The sequence below is a fragment of the Pteronotus mesoamericanus genome, unplaced genomic scaffold (genome assembly GCF_021234165.1).
Source record: "Pteronotus mesoamericanus isolate MK-2021 breed Mesoamerican mustached bat unplaced genomic scaffold, CSHL_Meso_final contig_1173, whole genome shotgun sequence".
NCBI lineage: Eukaryota > Metazoa > Chordata > Mammalia > Chiroptera > Mormoopidae > Pteronotus > Pteronotus mesoamericanus.
Window position 1 is genome coordinate 1,009,927 of NW_026555032.1, and position 22,362 is coordinate 1,032,288.

A 22,362-nucleotide genomic window follows, 5' to 3' on the forward strand; every position below is an offset into this window, starting at 1 on the left:
GCTTTTTAAGACAAACTGCCTGAAACTCCAGCCGCCCTTTGTCTCACTCAGCCACAATCTCTGCTGGTTTTTACAGACAAGAGTTATGGGGACTTCTCTTCCTGGCACTGGAACCCTGGGCTGGGGTGCCTGGTGTGGGCCGGGGACCCCTCACTTCTCAGGGGATACCCCCATAGCTGAGATATGCCTCCTGATTTTTATCTACCACAAGTGGGTGTGTGACTAGTCCCTTTTGTGTCTCTGCCCCTCCTACCAGTCTCAATGTGGCTTCTTTATTATCCTTAGTTGTAGGACTTTTGTTCAGTTAGATTTCAGGCAGCTCTAAATGATGATTGTTCTGTAATTTTGATGTTGTTGTGGGAGGATGAGAGTACCGCATTTACCTATGCCACCATGTTAACCAAAAGCCCTGATTTACGGTTTTAAAAGTGTACTCAGAAAGATTAGGCTGGAGGCTAGCGTAGTCCTTCAGGTGAAAGAGGATGGAACTTGGACCAGGGCTGTAGCAGTGGAGATGGAGGAAAATGAACCATTTAGGATCTGTTTTGGAGGTTGAATTAATTATTTTGGGAAATGGATTGAATGGTAACGTGTCAGGCAGAAGGAAGTAAAAAAAATGATGTCATCTCAAAGGGATGAGAAAGATAATGCAAGCATCAAGGACAGAAGCAACCAAGCCAGGAGGACAGGCAGGTCTGGGAGAGCAAAGGTTGTCCTAGTAGCCCCTCCCATGGAGCTGTCCTTCAGAACCTGGGAATGTGCAAGTAAGAGTGGTAACAGAGGTTGCTTCCTGGTGACAGTGTCTGGGCCATTTCTGACAACTCTGCACCCAAACCCAAGCAACATGATAGCTCGTGTGATCTAGAGGGATAGCCTGAGTGAGCACTGGGGCAAGGGAATGAGAATGGAAATCCTATGTGAAATACTGAGTTTGAAAATACATTTTTAATGATACACGCGGTCCTAGACATTTGAAATACCATCCATATTACAACTTATTCACAGATGGTATTAGAATAGAAATTAAGAATCAGAAGTGTCACAACTTAGGTTCTCTGGGAATCAGGCTCTGAGGCAGAGATTGGGGTACAGGAAGTTTGTCAGGAAATTCTCTTAGCATGGACATGAGTGGAAGGGAAGAAAAGGAAGCAGAATAGAACACAGGGCAAAGTTGAGCTGTAATGTAGTCTAAATGGAGGTCTCAGATGACCCTGCAAGGATCTTGAAAGATAACCTTCATAGTTGTCCCAAGTTGTCCCAGGGTGTCCCAAGAGGGCCAATGCAGAGAAGCCTTTATACCTCCATGTCAACCACTCACTAGAAGTGAAGCAGGACTGTGAGGGAGGTGGCTCTCCTCAGCTGTGGCAGTTTTCTTATCTCCTCACAGGGGCTGATAGCCAAGAGCTGTCTGATAGCAGCACTCCCAGCAGCTGGGAGAATAAGACCTTCATTCCTGAAAGGGAATCTGAATGACACATCACACCATCGTGGGAAGAACCTTAGACATCACTTAATTTATAGTTAGAATCTGAGGTTCTGGGAGGGTAAGTGACATAGAATCCAGGTCTCCTGATGCCAGCAATACCACAGTTTCCACTACACCATGCTGTTATAGCCTAAAAATGTTAGTGGTATATTTGAAGTGGGTTATTGGGGTGATGATCATTGGTTGATGAATTCTTTAATTAAAAACAGAAACTTGGTTTTCTTTTGAAAGTTTCGGGGGAAAACAGAAGTTGTTTTGCGGTTGAAAAAATTTGCCCTGGCTGGTGTGTCTCAGTGGACTGAGTGCTGGCCTGTGAACCAAAGGGTCACTGATTCAATTCTCAGTCAGGACACATGCCTGGGTTGCAGGCCAGGTCCCCAGTTGAGGGCACACGAGAGGCAATTCTTGGCCAATATTAATTTAATTCCAGGACAACATTAAGGCATGAGGATGAAAAGCTGGGTTCTGTTAAATGAACAGATTTCTACTTCATTGAGGATTAAGTAAACACCCCTAAAAATGTTATGGGAAAACCAAGTTCCAAAGCATACAAACAAGGATTAATCTAAGTAAACTCAGGTTAGCTTTTGTTGATGCGCGTTTTCTGCCCCAGGGAGAAGCAAAGATGCTGAAAGATGGGAAGGTTTTCAGGGTGGTCCAAGAGAACTGCTGGGATCCAGAAGTCCGTATTAAAGAAATGGACCAAACAGGTACTTACAAATAAGAAATGTTACCAGTGATTACATCTGATATAAAAGCCATGTCTCTCCCAAAAGTCCATTGGCCACTTTACAGGATTTACATGATGGTCACTTCCAAGCGCCCTTTCTCCGCCTGGCCAGACTGCTCCAGTTTCACTGCGGGGGGTGGGGGGTGGGGGGCGTTGGCGGGAAAATGGGACCTGCCACTGTAATGCTTTTAGTGTGGATTAAAATATTTAAAAACTAGGTATACCCTGTTTTAAAGGAGAATGTTATATCATAAAAAGTGTTATTTTATTATTTTAAAGCTTTGTAAGTTCAAATGTATAGTAGTATTATAAAGTCATTTAAAACAGCAAAAATTAGAATTCACAGAGTAAAGAAGCTAATTTCCTGCTTAGTCAGATTGAGGATCCAATTTCTTTCTATAGTTTGTCTCAGAGCACAGTACACAGAAAGTCCCTGTTGACACATAATGGGTGGAAATGAGAGCAATTAAAAAGGAAGTTAATAGCATACTCTCAGAATAGTCTACAATAAAACCAATTCAGAAATTTGAAAGAAGAGAATTGGGAAATTTTTGTTTCCAAGCTGAATCACTAATGATTTCTAAGAACTGCTTTGCATTCCTTATCTTTTATTTAAAAAGCAAACAAGTCTCCATGATTTAAAAGAATTTTAAAGACTATCCAAAATATGGTATGATGGCCACAGTGTGCTTTCACTTGTTTCTGCCTGGCTGACTGTGCCACCCAAAGATGCAGAGCCTTCTGGACACGCACAGTGCTCACGGGGAGCTCACCACTACAACACTGTCAGGCCTAAATTTTAACATCAGTGGTCTAGACTTAAACCAGAACACAAACAATTCATACCCAGGAATGAAAGAGCAGCTTAGAACTACCACCTTCTTAATCAGAGATAAACGTATAAGAAGTTAAAATAAATACACAGAGAGGGCAGGAGACATTTTATTCTAAAATCTGCACAAAATGTGTTAACCTGTCAGCCCCAAATGGGGAAGTGGTCTCTGGCATTCTAGAATTTGGGCCAGGATACTTTAGGCCAGGAATTGCTTCATGGTTTTTTTAAAATAATTAAACATATATTTACATGGCATTTAAATCGAACTTAGCAGAAGCCTCGAGCACCTCTGCAGACCATTCCACACAACACAGTTTCTGTGCTCCTGTTCTAGAAGTATCTGGAGGTGGGAGGGGAGCTGGAGAAAGAGCAAGCTTCTCAGACCTACAGCAAAGAGCAAAGCTTTGCTCTAAAAGTAAAGCTTGAACAAAGATCCTAACCCCCCTCGCACCCCCTCCCACCCCCCACCCTGATGTTCAAGGAGAAAACTAGTAGAAATGAGACTCAGATGACTGGTGTTGGTTTAAATGAAGGATGTCTCCTTAGGTTTCTGCTGTGCGTTTCATTCACTGGCTGTCTTTGAGAGAATAGTCATGGATATCCTTTGCTGAGCATTTACTTTGTGCCAGACACTCTTTTCAGCACCCAGCACTTATTAACTCACTTAATCCCAGCAACAACTTTAGGAGGGAGCATTTATTATCATGCCCATTTTACAGCTGAAGAAACTGAGGAACAGAGGTTAAACTACTTGCCCAGAATCGTACAGTTTAATTTGTAGGGGTCCGAACCAGAATTTGAACCCCAGCAGTCCGGCCCCAAGGGCTTAACAACTACATCCTACCACCTCTACAAAGATAAGAAAACAAAATGATGAAGGCTGAACACAGAAGATTCCAGCAATCCATGCCATCTTCACAGGGAGGAAAATGTAACTGGCAGCCCCTGAGTCACTTCAGCACAAGAGCCAACACAGAGCTAAGAAAGACCAAAATAATAACTATGAGATAACATACATGTAAGTGTCTCCTAAGTCCTCAACTAGGTTGAGTTCCTGTTGAAGCTTGTTCTAGAACAGACCCAGGAAGGTCGGTGTTGGTGAGAGATCCAGGCCGAGTGAGGACTGGCATGGGAGCTCAGTCCTTTAGCGGACGGAGGCTAAGAGGCCCAAGAGGAACCCTTCGTGGTTTTGCACACCTGCTCACATTTAATCCTCTCTCAGTACCTCTAAGTGGCAGGCATTGTTATACCTGTTGTTACCTATGGGTGCAAGGAGTGTAAGGGGTTTGCTCAGGATCACACAGCTAGTAACAGCAGAGCCAAGATTTTACCTAGGGCTATCTTTCCAGTTCCACCACAAGAGCTTTTCCCAAATCTCCCTCAGGATAAGGATCACCTGGGGTACTGGTTAAAAACTTTTTTCAGGCCCCACTCACTAAATCAGAATTTCCAAAGGAGGGCCTACGAATTTGTTTTTACAATGTTCTGCAACCCTTCAATTTTAATCACTAAATAAGTTTGAGAAACTTTGTGCTATGTCATACTGTTAAAACCCCTATTTTAAAAAAAATATAAATTCTAATTGGATTAGACTTGTTTTTCCCCCTTTTGTTCCCAGAGACCAAAGAGTATGTATCCAAACCAACCAACACACAAATAATACAATTCACTATGCCAATATGAAATATTGTGACAAGGGATGGCCACTGGGATGTAGGGAAGGAACAAGGCTGGATAGGTGCTTCATCACACCACTTTCAAAATGTGTGGCCTTACATCTAATCTATAAAATGGAGAAATGAAATAGAGTAATATAGGTAAAAATATTTACATTAAATGTAAAAGTTTTTACAGTTGAAAATTACCTGTTTGATACCAACCAATGAATGTAAATCATATCTAGTGACAATGTTTAAAAATACTGTCTTATCAAAAGCTGTAGTCTGTCATTTATTGGGTATGTTCAATGAGCCAAGCACTGCTTGGGATGCCGGTGCTATGGCATGGAGAGACAGGCTCATGTAATGTTTACATTCGAGTAGGGGAAGCACAGAATAAACAAGTAAGTATAGAAATGACAGGCTGTAATCATTATTAGGAAAGGAAAGGGAAGGGAAGGGAAGGGAAGGGAAGGGAAGGGAAGGGAAGGGAAGGGAAGGGAAGGGAAGGGAAGGAATAGAAAATGGGATAGAAAATAGTGGGAAAACCTGTCTGAGTAGGTCACATTTGAACTCAGACCTTAGAGTAAAAAGGCACCCATCCTGTGGTGAGCCAAAAGAAAAGCATTTCAGGCATGTAGAACAGCAATGCGAAGGTCCTGGGGCAGAAAGAGGCCTAAAGGACAGTCAGGAAGCCCACAAAGATTATGTGAGCCCTAGGAGAGACTGTATGGAGCCTAGCAGACCGTGTTCAAGTCTGGGTTATATTCTAGTATGATGTGAAGTCCTTGAAGTTTTGAGTAAGGGAATGACTTGATCTAAGTTTTACACATCACTCTGATTTCTGAGTGGAGAACAAACCACAGAAGGACAAGAATGGTGGTAGGAGACCACCATTCAGAGGTCTCCGCAGTGGTCCCCATAGGAGATGCTGGTGGCCTGGATTAGGCAGTGGCAGGGGACGGGGATACATGGGTGGATAAAAAGAACTGGGGTGGAGGTAACAGGCCTTGCTGGTGGGTTGGATGTGGGTATGATGGAAAGGGCAGCCACCCTCGGTTTGGCAGCCTCTCTCCTGATACCCCAGCTCCAAGAGCTTGAAGACAAGAGATTCTAGGAATGCTAAACGTGGCATTCTGGAGCCAAATCCAGGGTCCCATTCTGAACATTCCAGACAGTGGGACCCAGACCCACAAAGGAGCTGAAGTAAAGTGGCTGAGAAATACATTTAGTCATGAATCATCGGAGATGAGAAGCTCTGAAAAAAATTGATGAGATGTCTTGCTTAAATAGAACTTCACAAAAAGGAGAGTGGAAATAACTCTTGACAAAAAGGATCAATTAGTTCTTCATAAATTACTTCATTTTTGTCCAGTCTTTAGCCCTCCTCCTAGCACCAGAGACAGGAATGAGGGAGGCCTGAAACAGAGACCCTGAGAGAAAATGGGCAGGGAGGGGCTGCTATGGAGGAGAGAGCAGGAGGAGGCTGGGGTGGAAAATTCCTGGGCTCCTTGGCCCTGGGAAATGCAAAAGGAGTGTCTGGGTACTCTTCTCATTAGCTTTGCCTTTCTTTGTATCTGTGTCTAGGAGTGACACTGCAAGCCCTTTCCACGGTTCCTGTCATGTTTAGCTACTGGGTGAGTGTGAAACTTCAAACCATCTCCTTGGTGGGCAAAGGCTCATGTCTGGCAAGTAGGTACACGACCCATGTCTTGACATTACCTCCCCTCCCCTCCACTTCTTTCCATTAGAGATCAGCGGGGTCCCTCAGCCTCTCACACTGCAGTGTGCCCTCCCAGGCCTGTCTTCTTAGTCCTGTGCCTGCTCTAGACCCACATGGTCCAGTACAGTAACCAGGACAGACTCACATTGTCTTTCCACTGGACAGCGCAGTTCCACACCCAACCTTCATTTCGATCAGAGCTTACTTGTCTGATGGCTCATCCATGCAGTGCCTTACTCAGTAATTAACAAGCCAATTTATTCTGAGGTGACAATGATTTTGATGTGGAAACAATAATGATGGCCTGATAGGTTGCCTCTCCCCGGGAAATAGATGATTCAAACTAGGATTCCTGGAGTTGGATACTTTTCTCCAAATGATTAAGTCTCTAGTGCTAAAAGTTTCCGGCACAATTGCGAGCCTGTGGAAGGAAAGCTTTGTGCATAGCTGGGGTTGCACTAAGCACCTGCTCGAACTAGTAGTCACTTGCGTTGTGATTTAAGGAGCAATGGAAATACCACCTGCTCACACATACTTTACCCACCTGTACTTGTATTTCCAGTACTAGTGATTTGGTCTTTATTGCTCCTGTGATTAGATTCGTGACTTTAAAAATGCCCTTAAGGCCTCAATATGTCTAAATTTATCAAATTGGGTATCATTCTGACTAGACAACTGGGACTGCAGGAGAATACCAACTTTCCTGGCAGTGGGGTGAAATGTTGAAAGGAAAAAAGATCAATGAAGAAGGAGAAGTTAGGGGAAGAGAAAGCAAACTTCATCTGTATCAGCGTTTTGCTAGGATAACTGTGAGTGTCACTGCCAACAAGAAGGAGAGGGAAGAGAAGAAACAGGGACAGGAGAGGTGTATGGACACCCTCACATCTCAAAATGAGAGTGACAAGGAGGTGCCCTGGTGTCCTCAGGCAGGGGCCAGGCCCCGCCTCCTATATGGGGGAAGGCGGTGCCTAGGTGTACAGGTCTGCAGACTCCTTTCTACAGTGGGTGGGGATGCCAGGCCCAGTAATCATGTCCGTCCCTTCAAATTATAGCCTCAATATTTCTAATTCATCAGCAATACTAGCAGTTTGCTTTGCAATGACTGCAATGATTTTGCAACGATTGGCTTCTGGGTCTTCTGCAGCAAGTGCTTATCTCAGTCTGTCCCTGAGCTTTCTGCATAGACAAGCCCCTGACAGTGACAAGTGATTTAACCTAGGAAAAGTGTTGTTCAGAGTAAATATCAAAGGAAGTAGATTTTGAATGATATGGTTTTCTCCTACCTGTCTCCACCAGGCTAAACCTCAGGACACTTTAGACCTGTGCCAGTTTTTAAACAACGACTTAGCTGCTACCGTAGCGAGGCACCCCAGGAGGTTCGTGGGTCTGGGGACATTGCCCATGCAGGCCCCGGAGCTGGCTGTCAAGGAGATGGAGCGCTGTGTGAAAGAGCTGGGCTTCCCCGGGGTCCAGATCGGCTCCCACATCAACGAGTGGGACCTGAACGTGCAGGAACTCTTCCCTGTCTACGCAGTGAGTGTATGGTGCTCCAGCAGGGAACCTGCAGCGGGGATGGGCCAGGCGCTGGCGGGGGGGAAAACATAAACGCAGCACTTCACTGGGAGGGAGAGAGACAGACAACCGCTGACATTCTGAGATGTAGGAGCAAATCTGGAAAGAGCTCCCCAAGAAGAGTGGGCCATTCCTCTAGAAGAGGGGTGAGGGGAAATGCTTCCTAGGCCAGTCCTGACTTAACTCATGAAATCTCTTTTCTTTCTATCCACCATGTTCTCCTTTTTATCTCTCATTTGGAAGCCAAAATGTTACCCTTATCACAGCAACTGTGCAAAAGAAACATATTAATGATATTAAAAACAAAAGTTATTTACTTTTGCTTTGGGAAAAAAATACTTTTCTTTTCCAAAATAATAAAATAATTTTGAAGAAGTTGTGGGAAATACAGGAAACTGTAAAAAGAAAAACATAGTCCATAATCCAAAGTAACCTATAATTCCACCACCCAAAGATAAATAACTACTACTGTAGTATATCTCATTTGCTTTTTACTTGCACATATCTATATTTATTTATTTATATCTATATTCCACTATATGTGAGATTTTTGTATCCTAATTGAGAATTTCCACCCTAAATAAAAAGTCTCTTAATGCATGATTTTTTAATAACTGCATAACATTCCAATATATGCATATTTTTTATTTATTTAATCATTCCTCAGCTAAGATACTTTTTAAGCCATATACAGGGTCTGGCACAAATAACGTCCCCTTTTTATTACACAATCTTTTATTACAAACTCATAAGCATTTAATTCTGTAACATAACGATATCACACTCAAGCACAATATATGATGTTTTAGGTGAAATGTTCAAACTGCTGTCTTTGATAATAATAAATAATAAATCAATAATAAAGCCACACTTCAGCAGGCATTACTTCTGCCAGACCCTATATTTTGAAAATATATGATAAAACTACTTAGCAAAAAATGATGCCATCAAAATGTTAGCATTTGATGAAACTAGATGGTGAGTTTATATGCATCATACTGTTGTCTAAACTTTCAATATCTAAAATATTGTATAAATAAATATATTTCCAAAAACTCAGTACCATGTATTTCTGAAGTATCCAACTGAGGTGTCCACAGTTCCACGGTCCCCTCCATTAGTCTTCCTCTACCTCCCGCTCTTTCTGCAACTAAATCTGCTTTCCTTAGTACCAGGATTCAAGATGCATAATTCTATATTCAATAGCATTTTTTAATTGTTTACTTTCCTCCTAGAATTATGATACTATTGTTTTCTATTATTTTTCAATGTAAATGCAAAATCTTCAATAATGAATTGAATAGATGATGGTGGACTCACCAGGCACTATAATCACTGATATTTATTCATTTATTATCATCTGTTGAGCTCTGACTACATGGAAAAAAATTGCCATTTTTGTATCTATGAACACTGCCCACCGGTTAGGGAACTGCAACAGCCTCCTACTGTCCTGAAAGATTTAATGTTCCTCTAAATATTGAACTCCCCAAAGCTTATTGGCTGCAGTGACTGAGCTGATGCAGTGAACGAATGTTTTCTAGAAACTTTAATGAGCTTTGAAAGAAGATTTATTTACTTGTTCATCCAAGCTTTTTCAGCACAGTGTGAGCAAACCTTCAGCTGCAAATCATTTTATAATTCACTCGAATTTGGTTTATGAATTACTAAAGGGCTCAGAAAGCAACAGCAGCTGATTGGGGTCCAGATGGATAGTATCTTCATTTGTGTGCCTTGCTTGGCCCATCCATCATTCTAGCTAGGCTGTTTGGGGGCTGGCGATCTCTGAGGGGATTCAGGAGAGCAGCCTGGCCCCAGCTGACTTCCAGGGTCCCGGGGCTGACGGCACATTTGTTTGGATAGCAAGACTTGCCAGCCTCACTACTCTGTAACTTGCGTCAATAACATGGGCTGAAACAAATAAGAGGGGTTACCATGGGCCAAGTTGTCTTTGTCATTTTAAGGTCAGCCTGGAGCTCCAGAGCATCTGACTGTCCCCCTTATTTCCTAGACCTCCCTTCTTAATGAGTGAACCCAAAAAATACACATTCATGTCAGTTTTCAGGCACAAAAAGGACTTGTTCTAAGTAGAAGGCAGACAGGATGGTAGTGGCAGACTACCTGCCTCTACCATTTATCAGCCTCAAGACCTGAGAAAACTACTTAGCCTCTAACTGCCTTTGCTTGCTTCTCTGTAAGATGGGAGTAATACAAGTGCTCATTTCATAAAGAATTAAACTAATAATTGTACAAGTCTTATAACAGCTTTGGCACACAGTAATTTCTCAGTTAATATGAATTGTGATTTTGAGAGTATAAATGACTTCAGTTTGTGTTCTCTACAATACTTCACATACAGAAGGTGACCAAAAATATTTGTTAATTTGAATTGAATAGAAATAAACCATCATAGGCTATAGAATCAAGTTTTGTATAAATAAGGAGTCAAATCCCATTGAGCTATTGTGATCAAGTGTCTTTGTCAAGCCTAAACTACCCCAAGAAGCTGATATTCTCATTCTAGCCTGCATTCATTATCAGATTTATATCAAAAGGTTCATATTTCTTCTATTCCTCAGGACCTATTGAATTAGAAGTCCTTTCTCCAATCTACCCCCTGCCTGCCACTTCCAGAATCCCCTGTTGTCTCAGAATTGCTTCTCCATTTTAAAAATGCTATGTACAGAAGTCACATTGTATCACACTAGTTAGCCCACATATTAATATGTAAAGATAGGAGGAGTCATCTCAGCACCCCAATATATTTGGAAAAGAAATGTGCTAAGAAAAATCTGTTTTGAACCTTGATAAGCACTAATACTTCATGCCTATTGAGGGAACATTTTTAAAGTAAGCATTTTGTTGAATAAAGATCATCCATCCAGATGATATTACCATTTCCCAGGAGGCCCTGGAACAGGTTTGCCTAATGGGCTTCATTTCAGTACATGCCTGACTGAAGCATTGGGAGCTCTTTCCTTTCTAAAATCATTTCATTCACACCAGACTATTTAGGGACTCAGCTGAGCTCCTGAGGCTTTGTGGGAGCCTGCAGACCCCAGTAATTCCAACCCAGAATCAGGCTATGGGTGACCAGAAGGCTTCAGCTGGGCCAGCCCACTCCAGTTCAGCCCTGAATCCCTGACTCCCAGTGCATCATTTCCTCACTTTCCACATCCTCAGGCTTCCAGGTAGAAGAACGAAGGGAGGGAACACTCCAGTCCTGACTCCAAAGATACAATCTGAGCAGTCTTTCCAAAAGAGTAGACCAAGAAGGAACCAGCAGGGGAAATTTCCCCAGCATTTGAGGTACAAGATCAGTCCTTACACATTTTGCTCTCAGCCAAAACACTTGAATGATGGATGTTTCCTGTGACTTGTTTTGCCAAACAATATATTAAATTCATCAACCTCAAGGGTAAATCCACAATCCCTTTGTTAAATCTAAGTGTCCTTTTTATTTTCCAAGAAGGAGCAAAGTTCATCAATGACTCTTTTATAAAGATCAGGAAACAACTTCAAAAATATTTTGGTTTATGTATTCAGATCAGTATAGAGAAAAGCAATTTCCATAAAATAGTATCCTGTATCTGCTGGCTCACCTAAATAACCCTCTCTCTCATCCCTTCTTTGAAGGCAGCTGAAAAGCTGAACTGTTCCCTATTCGTGCACCCCTGGGACATGCAAATGGATGGACGGATGGCGAAATACTGGCTCCCTTGGCTTGTAGGTTTGTGTCAGCTTGGAAGTCTAAAAAAAAGGATCTAATCTTTTTTATTTTTTCCAAATCTATGGAACACTATTAAATCAAAGAGAGAAAGTAAGACTTATTAACAGGATGCTGTATATACTACCTCATTTAATTTTAATCGTATCCACAAAAAACTCTATGTGGTTGACATTAAAATAACCATTTATAAATTGGGAAACTGATTCTCAGAGTGGTTAGGAAAGTTTCCCAAGACACAGAGTTCATACGTGAGAATGGAATTTACCCAGATCAATCTGATTCCAAAACCACCTCACTACAAAGACTCCCAAAAATAAGTAACCGTGCCTGGCAAATGGAACTTTTTAGAAGCCAATAATAGCATCAGTGCTTACAAATGAGAACTCTGGAATTAGGAGTGGAAGGTCTCCTTACACCACCCAAGGAGGCCCTACCTTATATAAGCCTTTTGCCTCCTGCTCTAATCATTCCTGATTTCACATGAGGGAAAGGGAAAGAGGAGAGACCTCCATCTGGCTATCCAATTCCTCATTATCATCCCTGATAAGAAAAAGAAATGAAGACAGATTTAAAATTCTAGGGCCAAAAGTAAAAACTGCAGCTCATCTACAAACCCAAGGAAAAGTGGTCCCAAATGAATAGCATTAGATTTTTCATGCTATTTTTCTTCTCAGCCCATCAATACAAGTAATTATGAAGTAATCACTATAAAGAATTAAATGGAGCACTATATTGAAAATAAAAAAACCTGAATTTCATTTTCAGCTAGTCTACTTTTTTGTATAATCTGTGGCAAGTCTCTTCACCTCCTTGGGCCCCCATTATTCATCTGTAAAATGAGAGAGCTGGTTTAGATTCTCTTTCCGCTCTGATATTTTATGCTCCCAGCACTGCTTTTGGAGACAGGGTATTTAGCAAGGTAGCTTCCTACCCATTCTCCACCACATTTTGAGTGACAATTCATAGAACGAGAACCTAAGAAGCCCCAATGCTTTCCAGCTTCAAATACAATCTCATCCCAATTCACACAACACTTATGGTCCATGTGCCGCTATGTCTTCTGGGACCAGAAGGCAGTAGAACTTTCCTCTTTGTCAGTCACTCTTGCTAGTCTTATGCAAGTGTGAAAGTCCACAAACTTATTTACAGTGCAACTTCCTAAATGAAAAACAGAAGAGAGTATTTGCATAAAGGGTCATTCATCATTTGTTTATGCAGCACATATATATTGATCTTCTCCAGAATATCAGACCCTATCCTAGGCACCAAAGATAAAAACATGGACAAAACTTCTGCCCTCCTGAAGCTTATGTACTGGTTAGAGGTAAAAGGCAATATGTGAATACACAGATCATAAACAAACAAACAAACAGGCTAATTTCAGAATTCTATTCTGGATGCAAAGGTGGTCAATAGTGGATTAGAGGATTCCCAGCAGGGCAGGGCCATAATCAATTAACACTGTAAATATCCTACTTTCGCTCCTGTATGGAGAATGGATTGTGGTGTTATGGTCCAAGTAATTAATAGAAAGCAGAATCGCAGGACCAAAAGCAAGTGATGCTGTTCATCTCCCTTCCTTCAGGAAGCTTTATCCACTCCCAGATGGACATGGATCCATCATGCTTCCAGAATTCCCAAGAGGCCAGGGAGCAAAGGGCATCCCTGTCCATGGAGCAATGTGGCATGATGAACATCTGTTAAAGCCCCATTAGGCAAGTCAAAGAATCAGGCTTCTTCAGAAGATGCAAGGCTCAGCTATGGAGCCCCCAGAGATTTCTTAATCACAGTCTGAAAAGCAATCATCTTTTTACTGAACAGAAAGTGGGATTCAGCTGCCCACTGCCACCACCCATTGGCACATTCCAAAGACAAAGATTGGTGGGAAGGAAAGAGATCTTTATTAAACTTTGTACAGTTTGAGACGCCAATCTCTTCCACAAAACCCAGACAAAGCCCATCTGTTCCCAAAAAGACTGAAACCCAAAACCATGTCCAGAAATCCCGCTCCGTCCTTATGTGGCCTTTGGAGCCGGAGGCTGCTAAGCAGATGGCTCTCTAGCTTCAGGCTCCCTCCGTGGGGTCCACGTGCGAGGCCAACACTGCCATCCGCCATCACCACACAGCTTCCAAAACCAGCCAGTCCTGCAAGGGCTCCAGCCTGCACATGTGTGGTAGTGGGTCCTAGAGAGAAGAGAGTTTCTCCCTTCCCTTGGTTTAAATATCCTGACCCAAAATTCTGTGCACTCCAGAAGGGTTCGGCTCCCGCAGCCAATCCCATCCTTTTCCCAGGCTAGACTGACAGGACAGCACCTCCCCAAGCGGCCATGTTGACCTTTACAGTACACAGGTGGCCTCTGGTAGGAGGACTTTTCCCTTTGTCAATCACTCTTGCTAGCCTCACGGGTACTCTGTGCTGGGCCTCCTGCGTGTCTTTGCCTGGATGTGGGGAAATCTGTCCTCAAGTACAGCAGTATGGTTTCACTTGGGCTGCCTCAGGCATTTCCTGTGGCTCCTCTCTCACTCAGAGCAACAGCCACTACCAATCTGAAAAAGTAACCCAGACTGACTCCATGGAAGTAAAGGCATCAGGCATGAAAGAGCTACCTCTAGGATCACAAAGCACTTGAAATAATTCATTTTAATTCAGTTATTTTCAACTTTAGCTCTAAGAAGCAGCAAAAGTTTGGAAGTAATAGTATTAGTCAATACTCATTGAGCACTTACTAAGTGGCAAGAGCTAACCATTATTATCTCCATCTTATAGATGAGGAAGCTGAGGCACAGGGAGGCAACTAGTATTTGTTGAACACCTTCAATGTGAGCTTCTGGCCAAGAACTTCCCCCACATTATTATTTGCAGGGCTCCTCAATAACCTTGCAAGATGGGCGAGACTGTCCCCATCTCACAGGTGAAAAAGCACAGGCTCAGGGGTTTTAAATAATTTGTCAAAGTCAGGAAAGCAAAAAATTGGAGGAGTTAGGGTATAGCCCAGACTCATTGTACTCTCTTTCCCCACTGCATCCAAAACTGAAGCTGCATGAATAAGGACAAAAGCTAGATCCTCTGGCTGCTTGATTATTCTAGCCATGAGATGAATGACTCTACCTGCACGCGGCAAACAGGAAGCATCCAATGGTTCTGCCTGCCAAGGTAACAGCATGTAGATAACCAAGCCATGCTGGAGCACAGGGCCCTCTGTTTCTTAGCACTGACAATTGTAGCAAGCCGCTATTCCCCAGCCATGAGCATCACTGGACTTCTTGCTAGATGTGACAAGCCTTGTGACTCTTTCCTCTTTCAGGAATGCCAGCAGAGACCACCACAGCCATTTGCTCCATGATCATGGGTGGAGTGTTTGAGAAGTTTCCTAAACTGAAAGTGTGCTTTGCACACGGAGGTAAGACCCCACCTGAACTGGTCAGCTCAGCTGCCATAACAAAATATCACTGATTGGTGGCTTAAACAACAGGAATTAATGTTTTCACAGATCTAGAGTTCCGAGATCAAAGTGCAGGCAGGGTTGGTTTCTACTGAGGCCTCCGTTCCTGGATTGTTAGAAGGCCATCTTCTCACCGTGTCCTCACATGGTCTTTACTTTGTGCCTGCACAGAGAGGGAGGGCGGGGGAGAGAGAGAGGAATGAGAGAGAGAGAGAAAACGAGAGACAGAGAATGAGAAGGAGAGAGCACTCTGTTGTTTCTTCCTCTTTTTATGAGGACACCGGTCCTATCAGATTAGGGTACTACTTTATGATCTCATTTAATCTTAATTATTTCCTTAAAGGACCTCCCTATCTCCAAGTACAGTCACATTGGGGGTTAGGGCTTCAACATATGAATTTTGGAGGGACACAATTTAGTCTGTAACATTCTTTCAGTAATTTTCTAGTCACAAAGTACATGATGGTTCAGGGACCAAATTCCATTTTTGCAGACAAGTTTAATTTTGTTGGCACAGTTTTTGCTTTATTTTTCATTTAAATCTCTCTTGTTTGACTACAAACTCTCCAGTGTTCAGTAATCCCTACCATTCATCATTGTTTACAAGCAGACCTATCTCATTCATTTACATTTCCTGCTTGAATTTGTGACTCCTAGACATCCACACACACAAACGCTACATGCAGCTCTCTAATCTGCTTTTCCCTCTCACCAGCATAGAGACATCTTTCCATGTTAATAAGTACAAGAGCATCATCATTTTTGATGATTACATGCGTGGCAATACATTTTATAGATATGTCATCATAGGTTACTTCAGTATTTTGTTATAACCACAATACATTTGAAAAACTTTGACCACATATCTTACATACTTGTCCTCTCTCTAGAATAAATTCTTTAAATCTGAATTTCTAGATGAATTCATGTTGTTTCTTCTGGGTCACCTCTCAGGATTTGGAACCCAGCAGGTTCTTTGCTACCGTTAACCAGCTGGGGTATAGTAACTTCTCTTTGCATACAGCATGAGAATTAAAAGGAATCCTTTTCAATGGGAGGATGCCTCTCAGTAAGGAATTTTACTTTCAGGTGGAGCCTTCCCCTTTACAATAGGAAGGATCTCCCATGGATTCAGCATGCGCCCAGATCTGTGTGCCCAGGACAATCCAATCAATCCAAAGAAATACCTCGGTTCCTTTTACACAGACTCTTTGGTTCATGATCCTCTGGCCCTCAAGCTGTTAACAGATGTCATAGGAAAGGTAAGCCGGGTCTGCCATTTGGATGGCTTATAGACAGCAGAGTGCAGGATCGACAACCAGTTACTTGAATTCTGTCCAAAAAAGGGATGGAAGAAAAGGCAATTGAAGAAAGAACAGGGACAGTGAGGTTTTTGAAACTGAAGGGCAACCAAGTCCAGGGCTTGTACTGCCTGTCATCACTCAGCCAAAAAGCAGAGACAGGCATTGGATTATAATTGCTCTTTTATTAATATCAGAGGCCAGCAACCTGAGAAGGTGGCAGGTTAAACCCTAACATCCACCTTACCTTGAGCTTTCAGAAGCAAGTTTATATAGGGGGAACATCAGAGTTTGGGAGGGGGAAATTTCTAGGGGGAGCACAGACATGCTGTTTCTCTTAGGAGTAAGGGAAGCGGGGGCGGGGGGGGGGGCGGGCGTGAAAGGGGGGTCCCAGCAGCTTCTTCCCTAGCTGGCTCCCTTTGTTCTGGTGGTATCTCTCCGTTTGCATTAGAATGCTTCTCTTCCCCCAACACATTTGGTTTATGGTTAGGGAGGTTATGTATTCTCCAGTTAGGGAGGAGAAGAATAAACCCTTCATACTCAAATGCTCTTGATTAGGGGAGACAAAATCTTCTGATTCACTAGGTGGCTCTAAGTTGCTCAAACTGTTGGCCTTGTTTAATTTTGTCTCGGTTTCCCCGTTCCATTTGCCCAGGAATTTTCCTAGCTTCTTACTATCCTGTTTCAATTTGGGATTAGTTTGCACAAGGGATCATATGCAGAACATCCTTCACCACAGAGTGTGTGTCACCAAGGAACCATTATATATGCCAGGGAAATCCCAGATAATCCACATGACTGGGGAGTTTCCCAGATCAGCTCTTCTTCCTTAAGGTCATCTCTGTACCCACCCAAAATGACACATTGTGATATAGTAAGCAGAAAAGAGCCACCAGTTTTGAGGTCAAATAGACCTGGGTTAAAATCCTGGCTCTCCCTCTTACTGACAGGGTAAGTCATGAACTCAAATATCCTCATACACTAAGTAAAGAAAATGGGAACATTAAAGAGGAGGGAAATGGACCACCTGAAATTTCTTTCTGAAATAACATGGCCTTCACTTTGAAGATGATTATCTCATTTGGCAAAAAGGACCATCATAGTAGTACTCTAAAGCTCACAAGCAAAAAAATCTTTCGTCTCTTGTGGTCTGCAAGCAGTCTCTCTGTTGACAACATCTCCATCTTTAAGTATGTTTTGAAAATGCTAACTCATCAAGTTAAGACAATTTTAGATGAAAGGCCAGTCTGATTAATGAAAAGTCTGAAATATTTAGTATTTTATTTGTTTTATCACCAACATGTATCTACGAAGGTTTTCCAGATTTTCCTAAGGGAAAAAAAATATTTGGGGTTTTCTAACAGAAAAGGAACATACTTAAAGATGTGCAATATGATACTTGGATTGAGAGTAGACTCAAAGCCATTAAAATTATGTTTAGCAGAAAAATAGATCCATCATTTGAAAGGTACAAGTGGTGTTTTAGCTCTAAAATGGAGACTTCATTTCACTCTAAAGCTGACTGCCTCTTTGGCTGAAGAAACTCGCTAGAACATAAAGGTTAAACATTCTGGCTTGCTAACGAGTTATGTGGCTGAGATGCATTTCTGAGCCTTCCAGCTTTTGTGTTGCCCCTGACAAAATGGGTGCTTAGCAGCTGGTTGTGACTGTTAATTGTTTTTGGTTTAGACAGAGAAATTAGGGGCAGGTATGTAGGCAGGAAACGTCAAAGAGGAGAAGCTGAAAGAGTCTGTGAGCTCTGGACTTTGAGCAATGGAAAAAGGGAAGTGGGAAAGCGGTGTGGAATTTGGGAAAGGGTCGTTCTTATTACCTCCCATCAAGCTTAGTACTCCCTGGTTTTCTTGGAAATGGCAAAATCAGGTAAAAACACCCTTGGCAAATATAACACCAACCTTATGAGGGACACCATCAACAGTGAAGGACACTGTCAGCATGAGGGATACGTCCAACAACATTCAGGGCAATGTATATTGGCTGGGGCAGAGTGGAAGTGGAAGACAGGGCGAAAGTTTTATGGATAGACTAGGTAATGAGCACACGTGAGACCCTTTTTAGGACCCACAGATGAACTCCAGGGTCACTTTGCAAAGTTAGTGGTGCTGAGATCTTGCATTCCAACTGTGAGGATTTGACCCATTATAATTTGGGCATCCAAAGTAAATGTGATCCCATTTTATGTGACCTCACAAGCTGGTGAATGCAGGACATTTAAGCAGTATATATTAATAATTTAAGATTCTCTTTAAAATATTAATGCTTCCTCATTCTAGTTATAATCACATCAACAAATTCAAAAACCATCCCCAAACCAAAATGGCTAAAGAAAGTCCTAGCATGATAGCTGGGCTAGAGAGCAACTCTCTAGATTACATGGAGAAGACAGATTGCTGTGGAGGGCAGAGGTTTCCAGGATGGAAGAAAAGGAACTGGTGGAATATCTGATGTGTTTGAGAAGTTGAAACAATGATTGCCAGGCATTAAACTATCTGTTGATGCATTAGGGACAAACAAGCAGTACATGCACTGAAAATTAAGCAAATGAAAGGAAAGGAAACAACTAACCCCAAGAAAACAAACATCCATATCACAGCAGATAATCATCGTACATAATCGGCTCTGAACAATATTTACAGTCATAATAGTGTAAACACTGAGTACTGTTTTAACTGAAAATTCTAATTCTACTGAGAAAATGAAGAAAAGAAGTTGGGGTAAGAAACTCTCATTGATCATAATAGAAAGTCAGTAAATACTCTCTAAAGTTAATAAATCAAGAAACAATAATATATGCTTATTATCTGAAATTATGAGGGTACTTATCAAAAGATGCAAGTCATGGAGGTAAAAGTGGCTGCCTTGGTGGACAAGAGTTGGGAAAGTGGGCACAGGATTGCTTTTCATAAGAAAGATATTAGTGATATATAATTAATTATGTATGGGAATTACTTTGATAAATCAAAATTTTAAATAATACCGTAAGAATAAATAGTCATACGTCATATATAAACCAAAACCACTTACTGACACCTACTATTTCTAAAACACTGTACTAAACAGAGAACTTAAATTATGTAATCTCTAAGCTTCTTTCCATCTCTAATTTTATTTTTAATCTATTCATTTTTTAAGATAGATGCTAAAAATACTGGTTATGTGTTATCAGTCTATCACTGTGAAAATTATGAAAAAAGGGAAAACCTTATTGCCTCCCTACAAAAACATGATCATAGAAAATTCCCTTTATATAGTCAGGTGGATAGATTTTTGAGAGGTTGGTCATTCCCCATTATGATTATATCATAGTTTTGGCTATATCCACTGGTAATCTATTACTGAATAAGTACTTAACACCAATTCGGTGACTTAAAATAATAATAAACACTCATTACTTGTCATAGCTTTTGTCTGTCAGGAATTTGGGAACAGCTAGCTGTCGTAGGACGTCCCATGATGTTACAGGCAAGCTGTCAGTCAGGGCTGCATTTTCCTGAAGGCTGAAAGATTTATTTCCCAAGTGCTTTTTACACATGGCTCACACACTGATGCTGGATTTTGGCAGGAGGACTCAGTTTCTCCCAAGATGGTGGTGTTTCTGCTAATACAAATACTTTAACAACTTTGCAGGTCTCTTAGGAATCTTACCAGATTTCATACCATTAGGCAAAAAACTTACCCATAAATCTCTGAGAAAGCCCTTCTCTACCTTTGATTCCTTGGAAGGCTTCTGAGGGACAATACCTGTAAGCTACCAAGAAGCCCTTATTGTGTGATAGAATGATTCTTTAAGGCACTGCTTTAAACCTTTTGAGGTCATTACAAAGACATTATAGTTACATGTTGATTTTATTTTTAGACTATTTTGTTCTGATTGTGTCCTGGATTTAATCTTTGCCAGAAAGCCAGCTCCACTTTTTGCATCGTTTCCCATTGAAAGAGCTGGGAATTTTTAAACCCAACAATTCCTGACTCCTTTATACTGAAAAGTTCTTCCTTTAAAGCACCCCTCTTGCATGTTACATAAGCAGCAAGTAGCTGACAGAACTGGTAATTTTTTTTGCCACTATATAGAAAAGATCTCCTTTCCTCTAGTTTCCAATAACATTTTTCTCATTTTCCATCAAGTTCTACTTATATCATTTACACAGTCTATCAAGCTTATAATAAGTCTTTCCAAGGATCTTTAGTCTTTCCCTATTCTCAAGGCTCTTCCACCTTCCTCCCACTGATAAGTTCCAAATTCACTCCCACGTTTTTATGTTTTTGAAATGGCAACACTCCACTTCCAAGTACCAAGATCTGTATTATTTATTTATTGCTGCATAATAAATTAATCTAAAAGTTAGTGGTTTAAAATGACAATGAAAACTTATTATTTAATTCATTCTTGCTGAATCAGGAATTCAGGAATCCCATGGCTGGGCAATTCTGGTTCAGGGTTTCTCATAAGATTTAATGAGATGACTGCAGCCCACCAATGTCTGTCTGTCTGGCTGGCTGGCTGGCTGCTATCTAACTATGTTTCATTGTTTAATTTAATTTTTTTTGCACACTACTTATGCTAACCTAACCCCAAACTCTCCACCAATTTTTTAACTCCCCTTGGTATATTCAAACATACTGTGTGCCATATTCTATTAATGCCGTCGTCTTGAAGAGATATAAATACCTTCAGGAGTCTTCTGACTTGCTCCAGTCTGGACTGGGTTGCTATTTAGGGAGATGTCATCTTGAAATCTCCCTTTGCTCACACACATTCATTCTCTCTCTCTCTCTCTCTCTCTCTCTCATACACACACACACACACACTGAACTCACACTGATATATAATAAGGGACTTGTATCCAAATATATAAAGAATTCTTACAATTCAATAATAAAAAGACATATAACCCAACTAAATTGGGCAAAGGAAAATAAACATTTTTTCAAGGAAGATACATAAATGATCAACAAACACCTGAAAAGATCCTCAACATCACTGGTCATTAGGGAAGTGCAAATCAAAACTACAATGAGGTACCAATTCACACTCACTAGGATGACTTTAATTTTTTAAAAAGTGGAAAATGTTGACAAGGATGTGAAGAAATTGAATTCTTGCACATTGCTACTTGAAATATAAAATGGTGCAGCCACTGTAGAATCCAGTTTGGCGAGTCTACAAAAAGTTAACTATTGAATTAGCATATGTCCCAATAACACCACTCCAAGGTATATAACCAAAAGAGTTGAAAACAAGTATTCAGACAAATGCTTGTACACAAATGTTTATAATAGCATTGTTTGCAATAATCAAAAGGTAGAAACAACCCAAATTTTCATCAACAGATGAATTAATAGGCAAAATGTGCTATACCCATACAGGGGATATCATAATCAGCCATAAAAAGAAATGAAACATTGATCCATGCTCCAAGTGAGTAAATCTTGAAAACAGGCAAGTGAAAGAAGTCAGACACATAGGTCACACATTGTGTGATGCTATTTATACGAAATATCCAATATAGGCAAATCCACAGAAACAGAAAGCAGAAAAGTGGTTGTCGGGGGCTGGGGGTGGCATGAGGCAAATGGGCAGTAGGAGGAGGCAATGGGGAGTGAGTGCTTAGTGTGCATGAGGTCTTCTTTGTAGGTGTGAAAATGTTGTAGGACTAGATAGAGGTTGCACAACATTACGAATGTACTAAATGACATCAAACTATATACTTTTAAAATGATTAATTTTAACATGGACAATTTTAATAGTGTGGTGATTGCAAGCAGGGAGGGTGGTGGGTAGAAGTGAAAAAGGGTATAAGGGGGATGAATGGTAATGGAAAAAATACCAAAAAATTAATTTAAAAAGGAAAAAGAAAATGTTTAA

General features: G+C 41.3%; 1 protein-coding gene across 2 annotated transcripts in view; it reads left to right on the plus strand.

Moving 5' to 3' along the window:
- Positions 1-22,362, plus strand: part of ACMSD (aminocarboxymuconate semialdehyde decarboxylase) — a 51,667-nt gene that overhangs the window by 14,902 nt on the left and 14,403 nt on the right. The window contains exons 3-8 of one of the 2 annotated variants that reach the window (XM_054582078.1): positions 2,100-2,196; positions 6,297-6,346; positions 7,729-7,965; positions 11,641-11,734; positions 15,040-15,135; positions 16,267-16,439. In XM_054582078.1, coding sequence (XP_054438053.1) covers positions 2,100-2,196; positions 6,297-6,346; positions 7,729-7,965; positions 11,641-11,734; positions 15,040-15,135; positions 16,267-16,439 — 747 coding nt within the window. Of the gene's footprint in view, positions 1-2,099; positions 2,197-6,296; positions 6,347-7,728; positions 7,966-11,640; positions 11,735-15,039; positions 15,136-16,266; positions 16,440-22,362 lie in introns of those variants that run through there. The other variant, XM_054582087.1, reaches the window with a different exon arrangement.